General features: G+C 41.2%; 1 protein-coding gene across 1 annotated transcript in view; it reads right to left on the bottom strand.

Moving 5' to 3' along the window:
• Positions 1 to 1,654: 1,654 nt before the first annotated feature.
• The window catches only part of HTR2A (5-hydroxytryptamine receptor 2A), a 56,913-nt gene continuing 30,607 nt past the window's right edge, over positions 1,655 to 27,960 (bottom strand). The window contains exon 3 of the mRNA XM_047861689.1: positions 1,655 to 2,950. Within this exon, the coding sequence (XP_047717645.1) occupies positions 2,151 to 2,950 (800 nt within the window). The 3' untranslated portion in view covers positions 1,655 to 2,150. The remainder of the gene's footprint in view (positions 2,951 to 27,960) is intronic.

Here is a 27,960-nt window from a genome sequence, read left to right as displayed (position 1 = left end):
ATTTGTAATATATATGTAGTCAAAAGATATCTGTCAGGCAGTATTTATGTTCATTCTGATCAAGATTGAGTGTATGGGGATAGAGTCTGGAATTTTTTCTCTAATATTTAATGAGATGTGCAGAGTTACAAACTAAGGCAAAATACAGTAGAGAAGAGATTTTTTAACATTTGTAGTTTTATCAGTTAGTATGGTGTAATCATTAAAGTAGTTCAGTTCAAATGCAGCCTTGATACAAGTGGCTTACTATAAATTCTAGCTTTGAAATACATATCTTTCAATGTATCTACAAGGACATAATTGGATAGCCTTAATACATTTCCAAATTACACAGTGGCATCTCCCACATTCTTTAGTTTTCAAATCCATAATATTTTTCAAATGGCTTAGTGCAAAACACTATTTTTCATTCAATAGAAATGCTTCAGTATTGTAATCTCATACCTAACTTCTATTTTAGTAAGGATATGTAATTTAATCTCGAGTGACGTCAAGGTGAATTAACTGCTGTTAGTCTTTCTCTCTTTAGCAAACTTTTTTACATAGCATTATATTATTGCTTTTTTTTTTTTATGGAGTCCAGTGTTAGTAAGTAATAAAGAAGTTAGTTTTTATGGAAATGAAATTTCCATAATGAAATTTCCAAATTTCCATAATGAAATTTCCAAATTTCCATAATGAAATTTCCAAATGAAATTTTGCTCCAAACTTTGGTAGTCATAGGTTGGGCCCAGGTTGAGGTGTATATTTCTAAACTAATTACAAATTTTGACCTCATGTAATATTTCCCCTCTCGGTCATTTGGTTGATATTCATCAACAACCAATCAGGAAACTTACTGAGAAAATTACCCTCAGGGTCAAAACAAGCCTTTTTCTGAACTATGTAGAAGGAAATAGTTTGAACCAATTCTCAAAATGTCTGTTAATTAATATTTTTGACAAGGACTCTTCCAATTAGGTCATTTGCTTTAAAAGCAGGGATTTGTTTTAATTATTTTTATATCCTCAGTACCCAGGAAATTTCTTCACAGATAATGTACACTCAGTAGATGATCGTGAGACCAAAGCTGAACAGTTTTGGCAAATAATAGAGATTAATTGATCAGAAAGCATCAATTTACCTGATGGGTGCCAATGGGAAAGTCACCTGCATTTATTTTACAGAGATCTCCTAAGACTGTACTGCTGGCAGTAGCCAAAAACCTGAGTTTATTCCTCAATCTTGACACAGTTACATCAATACTGCTTACTGCTCAACGGAGCGCATGCACGGTGTAGTCATTAAACAGCGAGTTACCAAACACCACTATGGTGTCGTTTAGGAGAAGCAGTTTCTAGAAATGTATTTGGTAATGTTAAGTTATCCTTTTGATAGTTTACCTATGAGAAGAAACACTAAACAAGACCACATTGGAAATTCAGAATAAAGCACAAATAGTAGAAGAGAAAGCAGCAGTAGTTATTAAATAACATTTTAAAACTTTTTCACTTCTTTGAAGAATTAAGTTGAAATGCAGCAAATGTCAGCAACTTTGTGAATATTTCAAAACGACATCTGTGAAAAAGCAGGAATGAAAAAGTTGTCAAGTATTTCATTTAATTATCTTAACAATACAGATTTCATAACACCGTCGTTAGTGTCTTTTTTGTTGTTGTTCAAAATATGTAGCATAAGTTTTAAAGAGGATTTTTCTTTAAGAGGTCATTATATTATATTCACCCAACTTCTCACTATTTGTAGCTATTGTTATTTACAGCAATAGGTAACCAACTCATGCCATCAACTAACGTAGGAGCAAGGTTTCCACTTGGAATAGAAGTTAATTTAGACTTATTTATGGCCTCATTATAATTTTACAATAAAAGCTAATTATTTTAAAGATGTATATCATTTACAATGTTAAAAATAAGTATCGTAAAGCTCACAGCTGAAATGCTGTCAGAACATTTTTGAAGTGCACATTTTGTGTCTTTTAACCCTGCCTTTTTTTTTTCATTGACAGAATAAAATGAGGCATATAAATATTATTGTTGGTTCTACTAGATCGGCCTAATTTTTTTTCCAGTCTCCCCTTTGTCTTTTTTTTCCCCCAGATAGGTAAAAATTTGCCCAGTGTGCCCTCCATGGTTGCTATGGCAACCAGTCTATCACACGCAGCTAACCTTTTCATTCACTGTATTAATATTGTCTGTAGGAGCATCTTCTGAATGTTGTTTTCCTAGAGCAACCATACTGTAGTCGTTATCTGTGGTCTTGGCATCTTTCTTTGAATTCTTTTTTTGTCCCATTTGGAGTTGACTAGATTTGTAGGCCAAGGCCGGTATAGTGTTCACTAAAATTAACTGCAATGGTTTTTTATTTTCCTTGTACTGACACTGAATATACCGTGAAAAGGCCGACCTGTAGGTCTTGTTGAACAGTGTATACACGAGTGGGTTGACCGCTGAGGAGAGGTAACCGATCCAAACAAACACATTGAGCAGGGCTCCGATGATATCCTCGTTGCAAGACTCTTTGCAGATGACGGCCATTATGTTCGTGATGAAGAATGGGCACCACATCACCACAAACAGAAAGAAGACAATGCCCAGCACCTTGCAGGCCTTTTGCTCATTGCTGATGGACTGCATAGTCCTTCTCCCATAGGACCCTGGTTCCCTGTGGATTGACCGCTGGAAGAGTTTTTCTGAAGACAGGGAACTCTGAGGAAGGAAGCTGAAAGAAGCTAGTTTGGCCCGTGTGCCAAGATCACTCACACACAAAGTAGCTTCTTTCTGGAGTGACTTGATAGTTAGAAAGTAGGTGATCACCATGATGGTTAAGGGAATGAAGAATGACACAAAAGAGCCGATCAGGACGAAATTATCGTCAGCAAGTAAACAGCTCCCTTTCTTAAAGACCTTGGAATCATCCTGTAGTCCAAAGACTGGTATTGGCATAGATATCCCTGGAGTTGGACAGAAAACGAAACATGATTATGAAGGAATCATCTGTGAGTATCGCTACATCATGGTGGCTGTGCAAAGGATTCTGTATTAACATTGTTTAAAATCTCAACATATACCTTCAATGAGAATTTAAAAGTCTCCCGTCTTTACAGGTATTATGTGGTTATTATATAAAATTTAATATATGGTTATAATATATGGTTATATTTAGTGACATATGTAGTGATAATATACTAATGTATATAATATATATTTACTATATATAATGCATGGTTTCTTAAACTTGTATGTTGTTTGCCCTATAGAGATAGTCCTTTACTTATAAAGAAGTACAATAAATCTAGCTTTAATTTTTCATGTTTTTTCTGATTATAACATAATTCTTGTTAATTGCAGAAAATACAGAGAGTCAAACAAAAATAAAAATGACCAATGATGCTATCACACAGAGATAATCACTATTAACAATATGATGCTATTTATTTTAGACACACACACACACACACACACACACACACACACACATACACACACCATTCACACCCATTTTATAACTGAATTTCACATTCAGTTCTGTAACTATTTTTCCCCTAACATTATGAGTATAGTTTATAAAAAGAACTTTATGAAATTGTAAACATATTTTCTTTTCAGAACACTTGAAAAATAGAAAAAAGTAACAATAAAGAATAATAATATATATTCTTGCCAGCCAGGGAAAATTCTGATACACATTTTATGTAGTTTTTCTTCCATTTATATGCATGTGTAAATAATTATGCATATGCAGTATTTTATGTGCAGTTTTAGATCTTCCTATTCCATTTAACATTCAATCATGCAAATTGCACATATTTTAAAGTATTTTTGAAAAATATAATTTCCTAATGTGAATTAAAGTAAGTCACCAATTATATTTTATATTTTATTATTTTAAATCTAGCTAATTTTGATTCTTTTTTAAAAAAGCTTTTTACTGGGGCGCCTGGGTGGCGCAGTCGGTTGAGCGTCCGACTTCAGCCAGGTCACGATCTCGCGGTCCGTGAGTTCGAGCCCTGCGCCGGGCTCTGGGCTGATGGCTCAGAGCCTGGAGCCTGCTTCTGATTCTGTGTCTCCCTCTCTCTCTGAGCCTCCCCCGTTCATGCTCTGTCTCTCTCTGTCCCAAAAGTAAATAAACGTTGAAAAAAAATTTAAAAAAGCTTTTTACTATCGAAAAGTTCTCACACATACAAAAAAAGTACCACCGAAAAACCAAAACAAACCTAGTACAATGAACCCATTACCCAGCGCCAGCAATAATTAATTCATGGGAAATCTTGTTTCACCCATACTCCCACCTGCTACAACTCCTCCCATGTTATTTTGAAACAAATCCCAGACAGCATATCATCCAATCTGTAAATATTTTCATATATAGATATAAAAGCTATGCATTCTTTTATATTTTAAAGTTTATTTATTTATTTTGAAAAAGAGAGAGAGAGCAGGGGAGGGGCAGAGAGAGAGAGGGAGAGAGAGACGATCCCAAGCAGGCTCCATGCTGTCAGCATAGAGCCTGAAACAGGACTCAAACTCACAAACTGTGAGATCATGACCTGAGCTCAAACCAAGTCATACGCTTAACCGACTGAGTCACCCTGGCACCCCAAAAGCTATGCATTCTTTAAAAAACCCCAAATATTACAGTATCATTCCCACTCCTAAGTAGAAATTTAATATTTCTTTAATATTTTTAAATATGGAATCAGCGTTCAAATTTCCAATTGGTCCATAAAAATGGTTATATGTTTTTAGTAGTAGAACATTCATAAGGGTGGAATACAAAATCATAAGCAGCCACAAACTTTTCTTTTATTGATAAATACGGGAGTTAGGTATGAGATGAGAGAATACATGGGAACACTAGCCCATGGTCAACTGTTCCATCATTGAAATTTAGAGAACCCATGCAGCTCCCTTAGGCACAGGGGTTAGGCAGAAGAGAGAACAAAGTGAGTTAAAGGAACACTTGGCCTCTAATGGTGCTAATTTCTCCCCCATGATGTAGGACCTTATTTAAGGGAGATTGAGCCGGCCACTACCACCACTGTGCAGTTTTGGGGGACTGGGAATGTCTTCCTCTACTGGCCTGGGACAGACCAAGACAATCATGTGATTGCCATAAAGGAAGAGTCAGGGAGAGAGGAAGGAGAGAAAACATGAATCAAGTAACTACTTTGTATAACTTAGTTTAAGGTGGCTTCTTTCATGAAAGGGTTGATGCCACAGGGGCATCCTGGGAGAACATCAGAACAAAGTTTCTTCCTACCCTCTCCCTCAGAGCTGTGTAACAGGGAGCATCTTGCTCACTGCTTCTGACCATCAGTTAGAGCCTAATAAATGGTCACAGTCCAGCCAAGAACACAGGTTCATTTCAGATTTGGGAGCTGCTGCTTGTTGGACTCTTCTATCCATCTGGGAAAACTTCCTTTGAGGCTCTGTAATCTAGTTTGTGCATACTCAGAACACAGTTCAGCTCCATCCAACCACGCACCTGACTCTCCTAACCTCACATTGGCCATCTTTGCAAGGAGGGGACATTAGCTTGAGTTAATGTTTAATGCAAGTCTTTCTCAGTGGCATTTGCCATTATCTTCACAAACTTAATTGACAAGTATTTGTCACTTGTCCATGCCGGGCCATCCCAGTATTCTTGGAAGGTGGAAATAAATGACATCAGAGCTTGGTCTTAAGGACACTGAGTGTGGTTAATGACTCTTCATTTCCTTTATTCCTCTCTGTCCCTGGCCTGTTGTTGGGAACATTCTATGGCCCGGGGACATCCTCTGAGACTGTATACATACCAGTTTTGTTTAGCCTTCAGAAAACTCTGGATCACAAAAATTAAGAGATGGTTTCTAAGAAGAATGTTTTGTTTTCCAGGTGTTTGAGTATGTACCTGTGACAGGTGTTTCCTGTACTCATCTAGAAGGTCTTTGTTCGACAGTGTAGTTGCTCATTGGTTAGAATGGAGGCTTTGGAGTGAGACAGGCCCTGGATTTGAGTCTGTGTCCTGGCTCTGTGCTCCTGGGCTGGTTACTTCATTTTCATAGTTCCTCATCTATCACCAACGTGCCTCCGTGGATGTGGGGAGGATAAAATGAATCCAGTGTGCAAACACCTAGGACAGTCCTTAGTCCAGAGTGGATGTTCTGCCAATGGTAGATCCACATGGGAGTAGCCTGCTCCACAGAATCACTCAACTTGAATACATTAACTTGATTTTGTTCTATTTTGTCTTAAACCAAAAGAAGTTAAAAAAATTTGGCTACTGGCTATATTGTTAATAATGATGTAATTATTAGCTTCTGCCAGGGTAGACAAAAGGTCTCAATCAATTTTAATTTTCTACAGCTAGAGCGGTTGATTGCTTTTCTGTTGTGATGAATTACAGCCATTACTATTAGTCATGATACACATAAACAAAATACCAACTGTGTAAAAAGGTATATGGTTTTGTTATTAAACTCTTGGGTGTGCATTTTCCTAATGCAAAGGAAGTTGCTACTGTGAGTCTTTTGCCCTATTTTGTTTGCAGCCTGGTTGGTGGTTTATATAAGTGGCAATTCTCAATTAACCAGAATAAAGTACTACTTAAAACACAAAACTCTTCAGTCATTTGGAAGTCAGGTGAGTGTACTTGTTTGGCAAGAACAAAAGCACACACACCCTCCAGAATGGCTCAACTTCTGTAGCCAGGGAGAAAAAGGGATGATGGAGCCATTTTACAAAGTGGAGATTCCCTCTTTTAGCTGCCTGGGATAAAGAGCCACTTTAAAATGCATATGGCAAGAAGCGCCTGGGTGGCTCAGTTGGTTAAGCGCCCGACTTTGGCTAAGGTCATGATCTCACAGCTTGTAAGTTGGAGCCCCACAATGGGCTCTGTGCTGACAGCTCAGGGCCTGGAGCCTGCTTTGGATTCTGTGTCTCCCTCTGTCTGTGCCCCTTCCCCGCTTGTGCTATGTTTCTCTCTCTTTCTCTCTCTCTCTCTCTCTCTCTCTCTCTCAAAAATAAATAAACATTTTAAAAAATTAAAAAAAAACTCTTTATAAATTGGATATGGAACGAAGACACAGGCAGGCTGTCTGGAAGGGGGACCTTGATTTGGAGGAGGAGAATCAACCTGATTGTTCTTTAAATGACCCATTCCTCTTTACATTTAACACGAATGTCCTGACTATTGTCAATTTACCATTCTTTTTTAGTGCCTCACTTGTAGTAAAGGTCAGCAAGGGTTTATGGAAAGAAAAACTAGACAGTTAAAGCAATACTCTGTAAAAGAGGGGAAAGAATTTTATGTCAAAGAACTAGAACATTTAAGGAGGCTTTGTGGGTAGGAGAGAGTTCAAAAACTCTCCTACCAAGAGAGACGAAGACACTGGCTCGTATCCAAGGTTGCGGTCACAGCCATCTGCAGTGCATTAATTTTCTGGCTGCTTTGTTTGATAATAGCTGCTTTTGGAGACCTGACATCTCCTCTCACTTGAAATTTCTGCATATAAAGCATTTTCCTTTATGAACAAATAGACAGTAGCTTAAACTACGTGACTCTGCATTTTGTTTAACATATTTTTCTGAGGAGTGGTAAATAGCAGTCAAGATTCAATATCAGTACTGGCTCCTCCATGCACATTTTCATTTTGTTTTTTTCATTAAAATTCAGACAATGAAATGCATGGGAAATACTGACACCCAGGAGCATGAAGACTTGGGCCGGTGTCGTGTTTTAGGGTGCCTCTGCTTACTCTGCACATTAAGTTTGCACCTCTGGTTAACATCTAACCATGGTCTGGTGAATGGCCTTAACTCTGGAGCACTGGCTGTGAAAGATAAGCTTTATTCTTAATCCTAGCTTTTTACGCTTTAATATCTTGGGACTGAGTGTGCTTCTGCAGGAGCGTTTCCTTGGGAAATAAGAAGGTGCCTTACTAGGTATGATCCTCTGATAGGGAACACGACAATGGAGTCCGCAGGGCCTCAGGTCTTGTGGGGGGTAGAGGGGAAAGAAACAAATACTTCAGGGCTTTTGTGAAAAAGACTGAATTTTGGTTCATGGGTTTCATTTCCTCTGGAACTACTTCCTTTCCTTTGTATTTTAACTCACACCGAATGTTCTCCAGTAATACGAATGGCTTTACTATCAGTTTGACAGAAAGCGCCATTCGTGAATACCGCAGGATAGTCATCATACGGCAGGGAGAGAGAGAGAGATGGGGTATCTAAGGGCAACTGGGGCTGGGACTCATCCTTCTAATAGGAAGTGTAAAGTTCAAGAGTTGCTAAATTTCTTATAATCTATGGTCTGCTGACCAGGCAGATAAAAGTGAGAGCTAGATCAACATGTCAGTTACCCAAGAAATTATGTTTCTTTTTAGATTAATTCTTAATATCTCTAATAATAAATCATAACTTCTCAAAGTACTTTCACATGTATTCATTCACTCTTGACTTTTTTTTTTTTTTTACAAAATCGTAAAAACATTACCCACACTGTCCTATGGGTAGATAAAAATTTCAGTTTGTGGAAAAGCTGAGGGCTAGCAAGCTTAGGTAATTTATTTACACTCATAGCAATTTAGGGGCAAAATCCAGACTCCTATGTAAATTTCTCATTTCTTATGGATGATTTTTTTTTTCCTACTTGCTTATTTACAAGAGTAGCTACAAAAGTCTACGACTATACCAGAGGTCCTTAACATTGGTTTCAGGAAGTCTGTGATGTTTCTGAAATCTGCACAATTTTCATATATGTGCTTACTTTTTGACACAGATTATCAAAAAAAGTTCCAGGCCCCAAAGCAGTTAATAAACACTAAGTTATATCGCTTCCCTGTGTCAAGAGCACACACACACACACTCTAATGATTCTCTGTATTTTGATACTTTCTTTTTTTCATTCTTTAATCTCAAAGTCAAAGTTTCCTCTGGTGAGACATTATTCTTTGAAGTCAGACAGCTATTCTAAAACTAAAATCCTTATAATCAACACCTAGTTTCCTCTTTTGTATTGTAGTTCTTCCTTTTTTTTTTAAGTTTTTTTAATGTTTTATTTATTTTTGAGACAGAGAGAGACAGAGCATGAGCAGGGGAGGGGCAGAGAGAGAGGGAGACACAGAATCTGAAGTAGGCTCCAGGCTCTGAGCTGTCACCACAGAGCACAATGCGGGGCTCGAACTCACGAACCATGAGATCATGACCTGAGCCGAAGTCGGACGCTTAAGTGACTGAACCACCCAGGCGCCCAAGTATGGTAGTTATTCTTAAATTTGGCTGCATATTAGAATTACCTAGGGAGCTTTTAAAAATTACATTGCATGGGCACCATTCCCAGAGGTTCTGATACTGGTACTTTTAGACAATGGTAATGTTCGGACCCCACATGAACATTGTTACTCAAACAAAAGAACACCTGGGTGATCCTGATATGTAACTAGTGCTGAGAACCTGGGATGTATAGGGTGAGAAGCATAGTACAAATGTCTTTATTTTGAAAGAAGAGTAAATAGAGGAAAGTCTTATAGCTGCTCCCTTTGCCTTTATTAAATAACTCTATTAATTTCCAAAAGGCTCGGGCTGACCTCAAGTGGAGAAATGATGGAGAGTTTCCAGGGAAAGAAGCCTGCCTCCACCCCTCCCTCAACTTGGCTATGAGTTATTTGGGGGAAAAAATGTGTTGAGTGAGTTATTGTATAAAGCTACCCATCCTTGTTTTAATAGTTTGACTGTTATGGCTAAATGCCCCCAAAGGCTTAAAGCTTGTGTTGTGTCCCAGGAGATAGGAGATACTTGGAAGAAATACTCAGTCTCCTGAAGTATAGCCAGTCGGGAACTACCGAAAGCCACTGGCCCAACTGCCCTGTCATGGATTCCTGGAAAGATGGTCTCTTGCTCTTCAGACCCTCATCCTGTTTCCTTTCAGTTTCGTAGCCTGGAAGTTGTGCTTTACTATGATGATCTTGCATTGAAAGGTAAAGGGACTGAATTCTGACTTGCAGGATGTGGATTGTCAGCTGTCGCTCTGACACCTGGCAGCCCATCATGTCTTTCCTTCCAAGGCAGATTGACTTCCATGTACCATCTTTTCCCATCAATGTGTTATGTATCCCACATAGAATCTGAATGATATGTTGGCATGTGGATAAATGATCAGAGCCTCATTTTGCTGTTGGAATCACAATTCGTAGAGAAACTTCTCAAATTCTTCAACTTGTCATCCACTGACCCTTTTTTAAATAAGCGGATATTACAGTATTCACCAACAATGGAAAAGTTTCTTTTAGCAATATGCTCACAAACAGAGGTTTATTTAGAAAAAAAAATCATCTCTGCTTCATATTACTAAACCTCATCTTCAAAGTATCACATCCTTTCCTCCATTTGTTTTAAAAGATCTTGTAGTGATTCTTTCTGAAAGCATGGGGAATGGGTCTCACATGTGACGTCTCATTTCAGAGACTCTGGTCTAGAGTGTGTTCAGCCACAGGGATGGTAGCTGGAAAGTTGGCTTGCAGCAGGTGACCACATAATCCAGGCCCACAGGTTGTCAATTCTCCTTCCCTTAGCCTCTCTTATACTTTCCCAAAGCAGCATTTATCATATGACATAATGAAGGACTACAGTTGCCCTAATGCTCAAGCCATTACCAACTACTGAGCCCATCCTACAAGGTCTTTGTGATCTGGCCTTAATGTGATCATTCAACGTTGTCAATTTTTGACATAGTCATGTGGCAGTCTCTCTCTTCTTTATGCCATCTCTTGAACGATTCAGAATGGAGTTATATATAGCTTGATTTCTCAGCCAATTGGCTGATTTCTTCAGCCAATGATCTGAAGAACTCTCAAAATCTGCCGGCTCCCACCTGTGTCTTTTCCCAGTGGCTCGCTTGCTGGAACATTGCAATGTGCCACTGCTAGAATGAGAGAGGTCCCATTGTTTTGTACCTGTAACACCTCAGACAGCTAACTAATAATCCAAGCCCAAGGTGTAGTGGCACAGAGATGCACAGCCGGGAAGAACCCTGGGGGCGTGGCCCTTGAAAAGGAAAGCAGTCACAGGAGAGAAGACACAGGCTATAGCTCAGGGATGCAGGTCAGAGAGGATGTGGTATCTGTGGCATGTCGTATTTCCTCTGGGGAAACGTGTACTGTAAATAGTAACTGAAAGGTAGACTCACTTCTCCATTTTGCCCTGGTTCAGTTCTGATTCCATCCTCTTTCCTGAAATAGTCTACCAACCAGTGGGGGCTCCAGAATGTCTCTGTAGCAGGGCCCTACGGGTGGTATCTGGCTGGGCATGGGAGACTGAAATAACCTCATTTTGTGGCTCCATTTGCAGAGGAAGCATACTGTTTTTGCTTTGACTCTATGATTGTTTGGGTTTGGGGGGCTGCAGAAGGAGGTTATGTGCCCAAACCACTCCCTACATTTAAGATATATCTCATGACATCTTTCTTTAAGGACATGCCCTGTATGAAGCTTTCCTAAAATTCTCCCTGTAATAAGAGCTCTTTTAGTCTATATTCCTTCATCACCTTCATAAATAATTTATGCTGTGCTAATTCACACTTCTAATACCTTAGAATTTTTCTCTGGAAGTGTCATTTCACCCACGAGGCGATAATCTCATTAATGGCAGGGGTATCTTTTACTTACTGGAAGCCACTCCAGCATTTTGTGGGATTGACGAGTGAATCAGTGAAAGGGAGAAAAAAAAAAAAAAGGAATCATAATCAACTTTAGTGACACAGCTTGAATTTACTGCATTATTTTATAATGTTTCCCTTCATTTTTGCTGGGAAAACACAATAAAATGTGGCTTCCCAATTAGCCACTGAGGGCAGAAAGAAGGAAAGTGCGTATTGCAATGATACTTAATAATTTGTGTACTTTTCGGAGAGAAGAACATATAAGATTAACTAGCACGTGCACTGACTACTTTGACAGCTAAAATCACCAGGGGAAAGATGCTGTAAAATACAGTGCCTGAGCAGGAATCAGGAGACCTGGGCTTATTCTTGTATGTTTTGGCTCATAGTCTGGATGTAGGGCTGTTATTTTTCTCAAAGCTCTCTTTCAGATAGACTGAATGAGTGTGTGTTGACAAATAAGAGCCTGATGCAGTGAGGTAAGTACAGACTGGGCCACCCCAAGAGGCACGCGTGCGCCCTGGCTGACAATCACCGACTGTGTGACCTTAGGTTACTTAACTTTGAAGCCTCCCTCTGTGAGGTGCAGATACATAAACAGAGGACCTTCCATAATTTACATATAGGGCTTTGGTGAGAAAACAGTGGGGCCATGTGTCTGAACTATTTTGTAAACTTGTGAGATGACAGTGATTATAATTTACTTAGTGCTATGCTAGACTCTTGGGTACCTCGAAAGGCCTTTGAGAACCTTCATGGAGCCTAAGATCTTTATCTCCTAAGATAAAATACACACACTTAATCGAGACAGACAGTGGTGCGGAGTAGAATGAGATCAAGAGGGGGTGCCTGGGTGGCTCAGTCAGTTGAGTGTCTGACTTCGGCTCAGGTCATGATCTCACAGCTCGTGAGTTCGAGCCCCGTGTCGGGCTCTGTGCTGGCAGCTCAGAGCCTGGAGTCTGCTTCGGATTCTGTGTCTCCCTCTCTCTCTCTACCCCTAACCCACTTGCAGTCTGTCTCAAAAATAAATAAACATTAAAAAAAATTAAAAAAAAAAAGAATGAGATCAAGGGACAAAAGCAGCCACATGGATAAAGATGGATGGGTGTGTGAGCTCAGCATGTGATGCTCATTGTGGGTTACCGTCTCCGGGGGAAAAAGCTGTGTAGGAGACGAGTTGCTGATTCACGTCCTGTGAGTGAACAGAATCCAGATGGCAGTATGATCTGGATGGGGGAGACAGGTGTATGATTGCTGTGCACCCAGGACCCCGGTGCACCTGGCCTTGCTGGGTTGAGTTCTGCTGTGTTTGGCATGCATCTGTGAACTCAGGAGCAAGCACACATGTTACTTCTCAGAGGCATCAAGCAGGCCTCTCTGTGTTAGCAATCAGTTTCAGTTATCCACCCGTTAATCAAATATTAATTGAATATACAGTGAAGTAGGTACTTTAGGGATTTGAGAGGAAGGAGGTGCTTGAGTCTATAATCGCTGCTTTCCATTCCAAGACTTTTTGCTGTCACGCATGAACTCCTCAGTCCAAACCAAGACTAGGGAGAAAGACGGCACAGAGATGTAAGCAGAAAAACTAGGTTTAACAGGGGCGTCAGTTGGTTAAAAATAATACAATCAAAGGAAATCTGTATTTAGCCTGGATTTTTTTTTAAAGTTTATTTATTTATTTAGACAGAATGTGCATGAGCATGACCAGGGGAGGGGAAGAGAGAGAGGGAGAGAGAGAATCCCAAGCAGGCTCCATGCTGTCAATGCAGAGCCCTACGTGGGGCTACAACTCACGAACCAGTGAGATCATGACCAGAGCCAAGATCAAGAGTCAGATGCTTAATTGACTGAGCCAGCCAGGTGCCCCTGGGTTCTTGTTTTTTAAAGGCAGCTATAATGAGAGATAGCAGTTCTCAAATGTTTTGGTCTCAAGACTCCTTTACACATTTAAAAATGATAAAGGACTCTAAAGAATCTTTATTTCTGTGGATTATACCTATAAATATTTGTGGTATTAGAAATGAAAACCGAGGGCACTTAAAATAATGATGTATCAATTCATTAAAAAAGAAAACTAATAAACCCATTCCATGTTAACATAAATAACATTTTTTTAAACGTTTATTTATTTTTGACAAAGAGAGAGAGAGAGAGTGAGAGAGAGCATGAGTGGGGGAGGGTCAGAGAAAGAGGGAGACACAGAATCTGAAACAGGCTCCAGGCTCTGAGCAGTCAGCACAGATCCCGACGCGGGGCTCGAACTCACAGACTGTGAGCTCGTGACCTGAGCTGAAGTAGGACGCTCATCCAACTGAGCCACCCAGGTGCCCCAACATAAATAACATTTTTATGGAAAAGAATTATATTTTCCAGAACAATAGAAGAATGGCAAATGTCAAATGTCAATAGAAGAATGGCACTATTTTGTAGTTTTGAAAGTTTCTCTTATGGCTGGTTTAATAGAACACAGCTGGATTCTCACAGACGCTTCTGTTTTAGTCTGTTATATCACATACAACATATCCTCCAGAAAACCCCACCATACCCTTATAAAAGGATGAAAGGGAAAAGAGAAGATAACACCTGATTTCTTGCGAGCTTTATGGAGATATAATTGACATATAACATTGTGCAAGTTTAAGCTGTAGTGTGTGATGATCTGCAGCACCTATACATTGAGATGTATTTGCCACAATAAGGTTAGTTAACACATCCTTCACCTCACACAATTCCCGTTTCATTGTTATTGTTATGGTGAGAACATTAGAGCTCTACTCTCCCAGCAACTTTCCAATATACAATACAGTTTTGTTAACTGTCGTCACCATGCTGTACCTCGGAAACCCCAGAACTTATTTATAACTAAGTTTGTACCCTATGTCCAACACCTCCTCATTTTCCCCGCTTTTCAGTTCCTGGTAACTACCATTCTTCTCTGTTCCTAGAAGTTTGATGTTTTTAGATTCCACATGCAAGAGAGGTCATACGGTATTTGTCTTTCTCTGACTTATTTCACTTAGCATAATGGCCTCAAAGTCCATCCATGTTGTCACAAATGACAGGAATTTCTTCTTTTTCGTGGCTGAATAATGTCACATTGTATCTATCTATATCTATATCTATATCTATATCTACATACATACACATATCTATCTATCTATATATAGATATAGATATAGATATACAAGCCACATTTTCTTCATCCATTCATCGTTGGGCACTTAGGTTATTTCCATGTTTGACTATTGTGATACGGCTGCTACAAACATTGAGGTGCAGATATCTCTTTGAGATAGTGATTTCTTTTCCTTGGATATTAGTACTGTTGTTGTTCTTGTTTCTGTTGTTATGAAAATAGTATCAATTTCTTGGACATCTTGAAAGCATCTCAGGTATCCCCAGAAATCCCACTGATGTAGGAGGAAAACTATCAGCTTGGGATCAGAAAACCCACGTTTGGATTCCCTATGACTTTTAAGCAAGCCACTTAATCCCTGTGAGATCTTTCACCTTTAAAATGGGGAATGTTCTATTATTTAATAGTATCCCCTTTAACAACTTACCATGAGGGACAATGAAAATTGCTGTTCTCTTGGTAATAAATACAGTATTGTCTAGTAGATGGAAATCATAGAGAAGAATGCTCCACAGCCTTCCTTAATGTGCTGAGTTCTTTATTCTGTCTAAAAATCCCTTCTGTAGCTGAGACCTCCAATGCCCCTTGTTTGGATGTCATAGAAATCCAAACCAGCCTGATGTCATCTTTACAGTTTAGCTTAAAAATCTGTGCCTCGCTTGCTCATGTAGAAGTCTGTTAATATGGAACCTGGTTATCACTTACCTAGAGGCCTCGTAGAGCAAGACCATCGCCCAGAATGGTTGATAATGGACTCCTCAAAGCTGTAATTTTCCATAACTGACTAGCAAATGATGAAAATTTAATGGCCTCTTCTGTGAATGGTGACAATTAAGTCAACTGCCAGGAGTACTGAGTAACAGGTGTGTAATATGATATTGCTTTAGAAAGTACATGCTAGGATTCACAGAGCAAGGATAAAGAGAGATTTCTACTGTGTACTTCCTCTGTGGGAACAAGGATGGCCTTACAAAATCTGGGGTTTCTTTCACAGGTGTTAGGGTTCACAGATATCAGCGTGATTGGCTTTCTCCCAAGGCACCCCCAATGAAAGGAGGGTCTGCCGTTGCTTGTTTTATCAGTCAGGGTACTTTGGTTTGAAGCAACAGAAGCTGATTTGGGCTGATGTAGCAGAAAATGAGTTTAATAAAATGATACGGAGTAGTTCAAAGAATTCTTGACAGGGCTGGGCTCCAGGCTAAAATTCCAGGAGTAAAATTGCATTACAAATTTTGTTTGATGAGGAAATGTCTGTTTTCCTTGTCCTCTGAGCACCAGGGACGACAACAACAGAAGGTCTTGCCTCACCAATGCCACTTCTACATCAGGGACTCAATTACGCAACTGCTGGAAGCCGGACACCTCAGCCACCTCCATGCTGGCAAAAATAGAGGTGGTTTGCTCACCTATTTGTTCACTTTGCTCTTTTCTACATCACAGTTTTGCCAGGGTACTGCTATTTGGGTGAATCTAGGCGATGAGCCAATGTTCTAGCTATAGGGAAGGCTTGGAATTTGAGTTCTGCTTCTTGGGAATTTCCCTAAATATAGAAAGGTTAGTTGAAAGAGACAGGCAGCCACAAATATGTCAAGAACCCATTTAACTTGACCTTTATATGGCATGATTTGTAGCTGCTGTAACTGAGCTGGGCCTGGGAGATGCTTCTCCCAAAGATGGCGATGCTAGAATTTCTGACATTTTCCTATGTTCATCTTTTTTTCCTGTGATTGTTCTCTTTTCTCTGCCATCTCTGTGGTCAGCATACGTTCAACTATTTAATATTTTAAAATGAGCCAATCTGGAAATTACCTACCGGTACCTGTGAAATGTTTGTGGGGCTAGCGTGGTCATATAACTGAGCCATGTTGTGGGGTATAAGGTGATAGATAGAACAGTACTTGGTAACTTGGGAAGTGTCTAAGGACAATCAGGTTCAGTTAAAAAAAATACACATTATACAAGCCAGAGAAAACATATCTCTGGGCTAGACAAATTTTTCATTATTCAGTTAGCTTGGCACAGGTTTGGAACTTTAAATAAACTTTATTTGGGGTTCTTCTTTATTCATATCTCTTATGGGCTTCTTATCTTGGCTTTGCTCTTGGGATCACTGGTCCTGCATTGATAGATTGACACTATTTCTATCACAAGGCTCAATCACGTTTTTGTTTTGGTTCCTAAGCCCATCGATCAAGCAGGGTCTTGATCTCAGCATGGGTGTCAGATGCAATCCCCTTGGATTCAGATCCAGTCACACAGGTGTCACAGAGGGTGGATAAGCTCTTGTTCTGACAGTGTCTGTGGAGGAGGGGACACAGAGAGTCCCCAACTAGCAACTCATTTTTCTAACCTGAGCTAAACTTCAGGATCTCCCTCCCGTCTTAGCCACCATCTCTTTGAGCTGCTAGGATTCTAGAAATTTACCTGTAGTTCCACCTTTCCCATCTGGTCTGGCCCAGACCTCCAAACTTCCCATCCGGTTTAGGAAGCCTGAGATGAAGAGCTTTGGGTTTTGATTCCTCTCAGACTGTGTTTGTGGTGAGATTTCATTTACTCCATCTTCTGCATAGTCGTTTGTATCCTGAAATTTTAGTGGTTTGGGGGAAGAACATTTTTGTGACATCGGAGATACAGTTCTCTGGTCTAATTTCTGCTTCTGAATGCCCTGTCTTCTTTGGTCTAAGTGGTTTTGCAGAAAGATGCAGTGATATCAGATTAAAAAGCAGCCTTCACCACGAAGTGTTATCTGGTTGTTATCAAGACGATCATTTGTTGTTGTTGTTTTCAAAGACCTAACATGGAGCTTAACGATCAGCTGGTGAAGCATCTTCCTTTCATAGTTGGTGAACTAAGGTAGAGAGATATTAAATGCTTCTCACAAGTTTACACTGATAAAAGAGTGGTGTACTGGCAAAAAGAGTGACAAACCCTATACTTACAGGTATCCGCCGTATGTCAGACACTGTGTAAGCCTTCCACAAATTTCATCCCCACAAGGTACCCATAAGGCAAGAGTTATTATCCCCATTTTCAGGTGGAGAAAACTGTGTTTCCAAAATATTTTGTAATTGGCTCTAGGTTTTCAGTTAGTGAATGAATGGACTAGGATTCCAACGTAGGCCTCATTGGTTTTCTTCTGTACCTCGCTTTGTGTTAGGACCTTGGCCTTGCGTTCCCTAGTCTAGAGGCCCTTTGACTACATCAGCATTTAGTCAGCTTTTTCATTTGCTTTCATTTTATAACAAATACTTCGTTAGGCTTTAAGGATTATGAGTGTTTATTTGTAACACTTGAAATGTTGAGATGCACTTGAACGTTATGTGAGATCTTATACATGGGAGGTAGGAATAGAAACCGGAGATAAGGAATGGAAAACAAATCAAACCTCCACCTCAGGGCTCATGAAGCTCTTCAATAAAAGTATTCTATTCAAGGTCACAAACAACTCTTTAATAAGGAGTAAACAAATATCTAGCTACCTATGTTGCCTCTCAGCTTGGATGTCTTGAATAGGCACCTGTAGCCTTACACGGTCACAATAGAACTCTGGAATGCACACTGCCTCCCTATCCCCTGAATGCCCACTTCCCATCATTTCCCCATCTTAGCTAATGGTGCTACCATCCTTCCAGGTGCACGGCTCAAAAACTTAGAAGTCGTTCTTTCCATTAGCCTCCCCTTGGAAAAACCTCACCCACATCCTATTAATTCTATCTCTGAAATATATTTTCTGTCCAAGTCTGTCCACCTCTCTCCATCTCCACTGCCGTCTCAGTACTCCAAGCCATTAAGACTCACAACTGGATTATAGCAAGATGCAATCCCCTTGGATTCAGATCCAGTCACACAGGTGTCACACCAGGTGGATAAGCTCTTGTTCTGACAGTGTCTGTGGAGGAGGGGACACAGAGAGTCCCCAACTAGCAACTCATTTTTCTAACCTGAGCTACCCTCACTGTTTCTACCCTTACCTGTGTACTCCCACCCCTGCTTAAAACTCTCAGAGGTCCCCCACTACACTCAGAACAATGTCCGAACTCCTTACTTGGTTATAAGGCTCTGCTTACCTCTCTTTCCTTGTCTCCTACACTTATCCCTTCTTGATGAATTGCTCGAGCCACATTAGCTTCTTTCTGATCCTTCAACCCCAAAAGCTGGTTTCCACAGTAGGGCCTTAGACTTTCCTGATCCCACTGCCAAGAACATGCCCTCCACTGACAATCCCAAGGCTGGCTCCTTCTTATTCTTCAGCATCAGTTTTAATGCCCTCTCCTCAGTGAGGCCCTTCCTGAGACCTTCACATAAATTAGTCCTTCCTCACCCCTACCTGAGTCACTCTATAGCACATTTCCCTGATTTGTTTTCTCCATAGCATTTGTGACTCCATGACATTTTTTGTTGGTCTATTTATTTGCTTGTTTGTTGTCTGTCTCTTTTCATGAATGTGAACCCCATAAAATCAAGGCGTTCTCCTAAGATAGTGGCTGCCTGGCACATAGTATTTAAATGGTAAATACTAAATAAAGATCTGTGGAATAAGTGAACAGGCAAATTCAGAGGCCTTTGGGAAATAAAAAGAGAAATTGTGACTAGATGGTAGACATCTTCATTATCTTGGTTATAGGGGTAAGGGTAAGAGTTTGCCCAGAAAAGAGGTCATTTGGGCCAGGAAAAATTCTGGTAAATTAGGGCTTTTTAGGTGAAAGGTAAAGTTATTAAATATGAGGGCTTTCTACAGATATTACTCTTTCTCTAATATCCTGGAGTTGATAATACTTGATCTTTACAACCTAACTACTTCAGGGACACTTTGCCGCGGTGGTAGTGATAAGGACAGTAAAAATAGTAACAGCAAATCTTTGTGTGATGTTTCCGATGTTCCAAGTACTAGCCTGAGCACTTTATACCAATTAGCTCACTTGATCCTTAGCAGCAACCCTGTGAAGTACATACTACAGTGTCTTCATTTGCTGATGAAACACTTGAGGCACAGAGAAGTGAAGTTTGCTTCCTGAAGTCACACAGTAACTTGCCTAAAGTCACACAATCCTAGGTAGGAACTAGGACTTTGAGATGCACTTGGCCTGGCTCCACAGTCTGTGAGCTGCTTTGCTGTGTGGCCTCAGCCCAGCTTAGCCCTCAGGCCCACAGGCTTGTGTGTGTGTGTGTGTGTGTGTGTGTGTGTGTGTGTGTGTGTTGGTGTTGGGTGGGGGAGGGATCAAACTACCCTGCTGCAGAGAATCTGCTGCTTGACGAGCCCCATCAGTCAGGCCTGGTTCCTGCACCCTGCAGCCTCAGGTCTGGATCCTGACATCCCTGCCGTGCTCTACTGATAAAGTGAGTGCGACTAGCTTGAGTCTCCTTCTTCCTGTGTTTGGGCACACGTTTCACATTTAGAGTCACATAGATGCTCTCCACAGGAAGGCCAGTCATGGCCCTGAGTCATGAATGAGATACCATACGGGACGTGCTGTTGCGGGGCTCATGGTTGTGGAGTCATTATGTACTGTAAGCCTTTGATATCCACCCCTCAGGAGTTTTTTTCCCCCTAATTTAGCATTTTTACATTAGTATTAACAATGTTAACATTTAAAAAATTATAATTTCCTCCACTTAAAAACATTTTTTTTACATTTATTTATTTTTGAGAGACAGAGAGGGAGAGTGAGCAGGGGAGGGGCAGAGAGAGAGAGGGAGACACAGAATCCGAAACAGGCTCCAGGTTCTGAGCTGTTAGCACAGGCCCCGAAGCGGGGCTTGAACTCACAAACTGTGAGATCATGACCTGAGCTGAAGTCAGTCGCTTAACTGACTGAGCCACCCAGGCACCCCTCCCCCACTTTTTAAAAGTGGATACTTAAAACTTATTGAGGTGTAACACCCACAAAGAAAAGTGTATAATCAGAGGGTAGAGCTGAGTTACTGAAGGTGAGTGAATCCATGTGCCTGACACACAGCATTACCAGCACCTCAGAGGCACCCTGGAGACTCCTCCCGGTGGCCACTCCTCCTCTCCCCCTCCCCCTTCCCGAAGGTCCCGGGTCTTCTTCCTCTGCAATAGATTAGCTTCGTGTGCTTGTAAACTCTCTATATTGGAGTCACTCAGCATGTATTGTTTTGTGCTTGGCTTCTCACTAGCAGTATATTTGGAAGATATGTTTTTAAACATCTGCGAAGTGTTAAACTCGCTCTTATTATGGTTTCAGGTATTTTAGAAAATAATGAGAGTTTACAGGCACTAAATGTTGGAAGAAATGGAAATTTATACCCGTAAGGCACTCTGCATTCTCTTTTTTATTGTGGCAAAACATACATAGAATTTACTATTTTAATCATTATATTCTTTTTTAACGGAATTTTATGCTATATCTTTGAGGCATATTGAATAAGACTTGTTGGCATGATTTCTTACTATGCTTATTTTCTTTTCATGGGTTCCAGAGGATTAGCGTCCTACACCCGTTCTGATGCTGAATGCTTTTCTTCCAACTTAACCTTTATATGATTTCAGGGGTGGGAGTGGGGCAGAAACCCCCTGAGAATGAATAGAAAATTTATGTTGTTGTGACTGTGTAAAATTTTCATTAGACAGGTAATCCCCTAATACTCTGTAAAACAAAATTGATTCTGAATCACTGAGCGTGGGTGTACAAAGGCTATGTTGTGTGTGTCCCCAAAAAACCAAAAAGACAACAAAAAAAACCATCTCCAGAGTTCTACTTCCCCTGGATAGTTCATTTCTGAAAATGTGGAAGCAATCTGGAGCCTTGCGAGACATTAAGGAGACAACTCACAGTCAAAATATAATGAGTCCGATAGTTTCAAGGAAATGCAGGAAAAGTGGTAAAGAATGAGTTCCTTTATGAGTCGTGTATTCAGGTTAAAACCCACAGACGCACACTCCACAAAACACATTAATTCATTCACTTTGGTATCCTGTGGAGAAGTTAACTTGCCAGGCTAGACACATGTTAAAATTGAAGCACTTAGAATAAGTCAACCCAAAAGATACTTTCACACAGGATATCTATCTAATGGGAATAGGAACATGTGAAAAATTGGTTCAGCTTTCCACCTCGCCTTATAAAGTTAGGATGGTTTTAAGCCAACTGGGAGAGAAGTCCTCCTTTTAACAGTATTTTAGGCAACTGGGATGGTTGTGGATCAGCTAAATAAGCTGTGAACTTACTCGTGATGTACTCATCACTTTTCTAAAGTTTGTGACAGTAACAGGGACATTGTTTAACCAACTTCAGCCCGCTAAACATTTGACCCCAATGCATCTTGTGGTACAAATAACAATCCCCCCCAAAGTTTCCATCTGTCTCCTGGAAACTGAATACGATGTGTTCCACAGCAAAGGGTAATTAAGGCTGCTAATTCGCTGACCTTCAAACAGGGTGAGGATCGTGGGTTTTCTGGGTGGATCTGGTTTAATCACTAGCGTTCTTAAAAGTGGAGGAGGAGGAGGGCGAGAGGTATGTCAGAGTGCTTCTGTCTTTGCAGAGAGTGGCGGGTGTTCTCTGGAAGCTGGAAGTCCCAAGTGGACGCTTTTTCCCTTAAAGCCTCCGGAAGGGATATAGCCCTGCTGACATTTTGAATTTGGCCCAGTGAGAACAGTTTTGGACCTTGAGCTGAAACTGTAAGTTTTGAATTTACGTTTTTTTTTTTTTTAACTAAAAAAGTGCTAGTGTTTTAGAGCAGCAAAATAAATGTATGTTGGCTGGCCCCATTCTTGCTCCAACATTTGGATGTTGCTGTAGCTGTGCACACTCCTGGAGAGGGTGGGGGGCTGCTCTTCAGCCTGGGAGGACTAGGTTTGCTTGTGTGGAGGGCTCCTCTGCTCCCACTGTTTTGAATGGCATTACTTTGCGTTTGGAGTGATCGTCACTTTGAGAATCCTTCAAGGGGATGGACTTGGTGGGTTTTTATGACCTTCAGACTTCTGGATAAACTTTCAAATTTTTCTGTGAGCAAGCTGTAAGTAAGCAATGCTTTTCACTTTTACTAGCCTATTAAAATGTAACTCAGAGCTGTAGACAAGTAGGGTAAAGTGAGGCCCAGTCTGGGGGGTGAGGGCCCTGGCTTTTCCCTTGTTCCTTCCTCTGCCCCATGCAAGCTGTGGTTATTTTCCCAGAAACATCTTTACAGGAATTTCATCAAGGTCAAGTCCTACCGGCATTTGAATTGACACCATCAAAACCGTGGGCTAATTTGGGGGAGAACAAATATCTTAGTCCTGTAACGTACAACACTAAACTATCCCAGTACAAACGTGTTGTATTGAAAAGGCTAAGTCTTTGATGTCCTATAATCTTAAGGTTTCATTGTTTTCCCCCCAAAAAAGATCTTGTAAGTTTTTATGTTAACCTGTCCTTACATCCAGTATTGCTGCGTTATTCTTTTTGCTCATTTTGTTCCTTTGTGTCGTGTATTACTTCTGAATTGTGGGGTAGAGGTTGGTCTACTTGCTACGTGTCTTTTGTAGAGACTTGGTTTTCCTATGCTGAAATATTTTTTTCTTGTGTGTTAATATTGCTCTGGGGATATAAGCTACCACAACCAAGTCTATATAACAGAAGAAGGGGCTGCAGCTGAAGCCCTACTCTGTTCCCCTCCTGGTGATTCTGGCTGGAGTGGAAGGAGGAAATGAGGGCAGAGAACCTCTAGAATTAAAATGTGGGCTTAAGGCTCCCTCCACCCCCGCACTCCCCATTTACCTGCATCCTTCCCAGATCCCTCTACGGACACCCGTCTGGGCTGCTACTCTAGATTCCAATTTCTTGGGTTGGGAGGAGCAGGAGGAGAGAAAGCTAAGACCAGACAGGTGGCCTTTCACCCTTCACTTGCCTAAATTCTGTGGTTCTCGACCCTGGAGCATGTTGGGACCACCTGGGAGCTTTAAAAATGTTGATACTTAGAATGAACTGAGTCTCTCAGGAGCTGCAGGTGAGGCCTCAGGCCTAAGGAGGACTTAAAACTCCACAGGTTATACTAATGTGCCACAAAGCCTAAGCTCTATCTAGGTGGCTCTGGGCCTATCCTGAAGTTGGTCAACCAGCTGGAGGAGGACCTGGGCCACCACTGTTGTTTGTCTTGGCTTGGTCCTGGGCTGGTGGGCCCCTGCCAAGGGCCTTGTGGAGGTTCCAAAAGGGAGCCAACCACCCTGTCTGTGGCTCTCTGGCTTTTCCATCTGGGTTACGTGTCTGCCATGTATGGGTCTAATCCCCTTCTCTAAGGTTTTTTTTCCAAAGCTTTTATGTTCTAAGATTCACCAACTTCCCTCTTAGGACTGCCAGCTGCCTCTTGTAAACCTGATCCACTTGCCTACATGACAGCACCTGGAGAACTGAAGGGAAACTAGCCTGAAAGGTCCTGGTCTTCGGTGTCCTGTATATTTTGCTTCAGAACATTATCCAATTGAGGGGTTATTGGAGAAGACCCAGGCCACATAGTGCCAAGTCTGGGATTAGATACTTAACAAAACAAATTTATCCCTGAGTTCTTGTGAGGATTAAATGGGATAAAATAGAAAAGTATGCACCAGCAATGGGCTCTCAGGAGGTAATCCTAGATATTAGCTGGAGGTTAACTGTTGTGGGGGGAATAGGATAAAAACATTAACTGATAAGTGACCAGGGATCAGTTATCTGAGAATAGAAGAACCATCTAGTAGGTGGTGGTAAAAAATCACAGACTTAGGGGTTCCTCAGTGGCTGTGAGCCACACCTCAGTGCTTCCTTCTGTTAAGATCGCTTATTAGAATTGGCTAGAATTTAGTTGATGAGATTCCTCTGTTAGGCTACAAGAGGGGCATTAAACCTCCTGTAACTTCAGGCTTGGATTGGCTGTTGGTAGAAGGTGATAAAACTTTGTGTCTGGACTAAATGGTTTTTGTTTTTGAGTCCGTATTAGAATATATTGGAATAAAATCTCACCGTTCCAGGTCTGGCCCTATCTGACCTCCAGTCTCTGCCGGCTGGAATCTGCCCTGAGGTTATTAGTCTACCTAACAGAACTCGGCAGATGTGATAAGAACATTTGAGGCTGAAACTGATTGGGGCTAGTAGACCATAGATGACTTTCTGTCCACCCCTCCCCCCCCCCATGTTGAGATCCTAACCCCTAGCACCTCTGAATGTGTCCTCATTTGGAAATAGGATCTCTGGAGATGAACAAGTGAAAATAAGGTCATTAGGGTGAGCCCTAACTCAATATAACTGGTGACCTTACAAGAGGTGAAATGATGGTGGAGACCACACAGGGATAACACTATCAAGATGAAGGTAGAAGTTAGATGATGTCCATCAACTGAAGAAATGCGGAAGATTGTCAGCAAACCAGCAGGAGCTGGGAGAGAGGCATGACATGGATTCTCCGAGCCATCCAGAAGAATTGGCCCTGTCAACATCTTTACTTTGGACTTGTAGCTTCCAGAATTGAGACCGTAAATTCTTGTTTGAGTTGCCTAGTTGGTAGTATTTTGTTATGGCAACCCTAGGAATCCAGCACACTATTTCTGTCTGCCTCTCAGGAGCAGGGATGCCATGGATTGGTTGACTTCGGAGACCCTCATTGAATGACTAGGTTGGAAGTGAAAAGGCTGGTATTTGACCTTCGGGAAGGGTAGTATCCCATGATCCACTTAAAGACTTTGCTAGTGGGGGGACCCTTTTGTGAGACCTGAGAATCTCAGGGTAGGTGGGGGCGCTCTCTGGATTTTTCACTTCCTGTGGGGTGAAGGAAGGAAGTGCTCTGAACTGGGGGACATCCTGGGCACCTATTTCTTAGGCTTTCCGTTTTTGTGGGATTCTCCTATCCCATATGGTGATGTAAAAATCTGGTGGGATAAGGGAGGAGGAACAGAACTCTAAAGCTTTCCCTCCCTGGAAAAGCCTGAGGTGGGTGGGGAGGTGGGGACCTTTTGGTGTTCTGAAGGGCCTAAGAAAATCTTAAGACTTGGAAAAAAATATCCAAAATATATGGAACCTCAAACACTTGAATATCTAAACTATAACCCAGCCAGATCGGTTCAGATAATTTCAGATCAGTAGACCACATGAAATCCTATTTAAGCTATGATGTGGGTGAAGTCTCTAAATGTAACAGTAAGCAAAAATCTTCAGCCCTGGGCATCGGGGCAAGTGGTTTTTCCTCCTCTAGCTACTACCGTCTAGCACCTACCCCCCTTCCTTGCTCGTACACTGACCTCTGAGATGAGAGACTTTGTGAACGGAGCACAAAAGACCTGGAATAAAGGAATCCTTGGTGCTACTTCATCTCTGATACATGGGGAAAATGGACTGTTGTGACAGTGGGCTGGGAACAAGATTCAGGTGATTTTTCTCCTTGCCAGTGCTTCCTTGTTTTGTAAGAGTCCCCACTTGAAGTAGTCGATCTCCATTAAAAAATTTTTCATTAAACAAAACCCAGCAATCCCCTGTGGCTTCGTAATCAAATATGCAGTTTAGAAAAGATGTGAAATGAAAGCACATACATAGGCACTATCTCCTAAGTCGACAGTGAACCCTCAATAAGTGGAGGTAGCCTCTATTTTTCCTAGGCAGACAAGTTGGAAGTAAAGATGTAAGGTGTTCCTTCATTCACTCTGATCCAAGCTTCTGAAACTCAAGAAGTTAAAAAAAATGCAGAGTTTTTAATAGCAGTCCTCTAAGTGGACATGAAGCTTGGTTATCCCCCTCCTTTATGGAATAGAAGTCTTTTAAGTGGATAGGAGTCTGAGACCCTAAAGCTGGTAAAAGGGAAGATAAACGTGTTCTTTCTTAGCAGGCTTCGACTCTTACTAACAAAACACAAGGATGAAAGGACCCCTAGAATAGTAGAGTGATGGTTGTGGGTTGTTTTTTTTTTTTTTTTTTTTTAAATGTTCATTTTTTGAGAGACCAAGCATGAGTGCGAAGGGGCAGAGAGAGGGAAGATGCAGAATCTGAAGCAGGCTCCAGGCTCTGAGCTGTCAGCAGAGCCTGGCCTGGGGCTGGAACTCAGGAACCAAGAGATCATGGCCTTAGCTGAAGTCTGACACTTAACTGACTGAGCCACCCAGGTGCCCCATGGTGATGGTTATATTTACGATCTAAGTACTTTGATCCTGGGATCAGTTTCTTCTTAAAATCCTCATAACTTAGGTTAAAGGGATTTCATGATCTAATTACTCATCCTGCAAATACTTTTTGGATGTCAACTAAGTGTCAGGCATGATGCTAAGTAGGGTGGATGCCTGGCCAAAACAGCCAGTCTCTGGCCTCATGAAGTTTATAGTTCAGTAGGAGGCATTAAGAATTCATGGTAACAGGTTCATGGTAACTGGTGCTGTGAAGAAACCATGGAGCACACTTCACTTGAATTTGAGGACTGATCAAGAACGCTTTCTATAGAGAGGGACTCTAAGTTATGACTCTAAATAAGAAGGGTATATATTCAGGCAAACTGGACAAATTGCCTAGAGGCAGAAAAGCACAGCACATAATAGGAACTGAAAGTAATTCACTAGGAGGATCCTCAAGAGATAAGAACTTGGAGAGGTATGCAAGAAGGGCATTGTGAGCCATTTGAAGTTTTACTTTTATCCTGAGAGCAACCGGTTGCCATTAAATCTTAGTGAAAAGGATCAGAGGAGTTGCCTGGCAGTGCAAAAAAAAAAAAAAAAAAAAAAGGGATTAGAAAGGAATTAGATTAGTAATGGGGCTGATGCAGTAAACAAGGGGAGAAGTGACCAAGAGTGGCAGTGTGGGATACAGGAGCTACTGAAAAATAGAACTGGTAGAATTTAGTGGGTATGAATGAGAAGCGGAAGTGTGTTTCTGTTTCTTAAGGTTAATAGAGTGGTACCCCCCCCCCCCCCCCCATGGAACTTGAACTCCAGGAGAAGGATCAGTTTTAGAGAAAAGGAAAGGAAGTTAGCTTGAGACACACTAATTGGGAGACAGGGCATATCCAAGTAGAGCTCTCAGGTAAACAGATTCATGAGACCTGGAGAGGGAAGGTGCTAGAGACTCTGGCAGGAGGAGGAGCCGCTCAGACTGCTGTTGGAGGAGGACCCCGGAAAGCAGTACTGAGCTGAGTTTTGAAGGATGAATAGTAGTAGTTGGGTGGTAAAGAAGGTAAAGGTGCTCCAGAAAGGAGCAGGTTGGTGAAAGAGACCAGAATGCATCGAGGAACTGTAC

This window comes from Prionailurus viverrinus, chromosome A1 (assembly GCF_022837055.1).
Source record: "Prionailurus viverrinus isolate Anna chromosome A1, UM_Priviv_1.0, whole genome shotgun sequence".
In the NCBI taxonomy this organism is placed as follows: Eukaryota; Metazoa; Chordata; class Mammalia; order Carnivora; family Felidae; genus Prionailurus; species Prionailurus viverrinus.
This window is presented reverse-complemented; position numbering and strand designations above follow the sequence as displayed.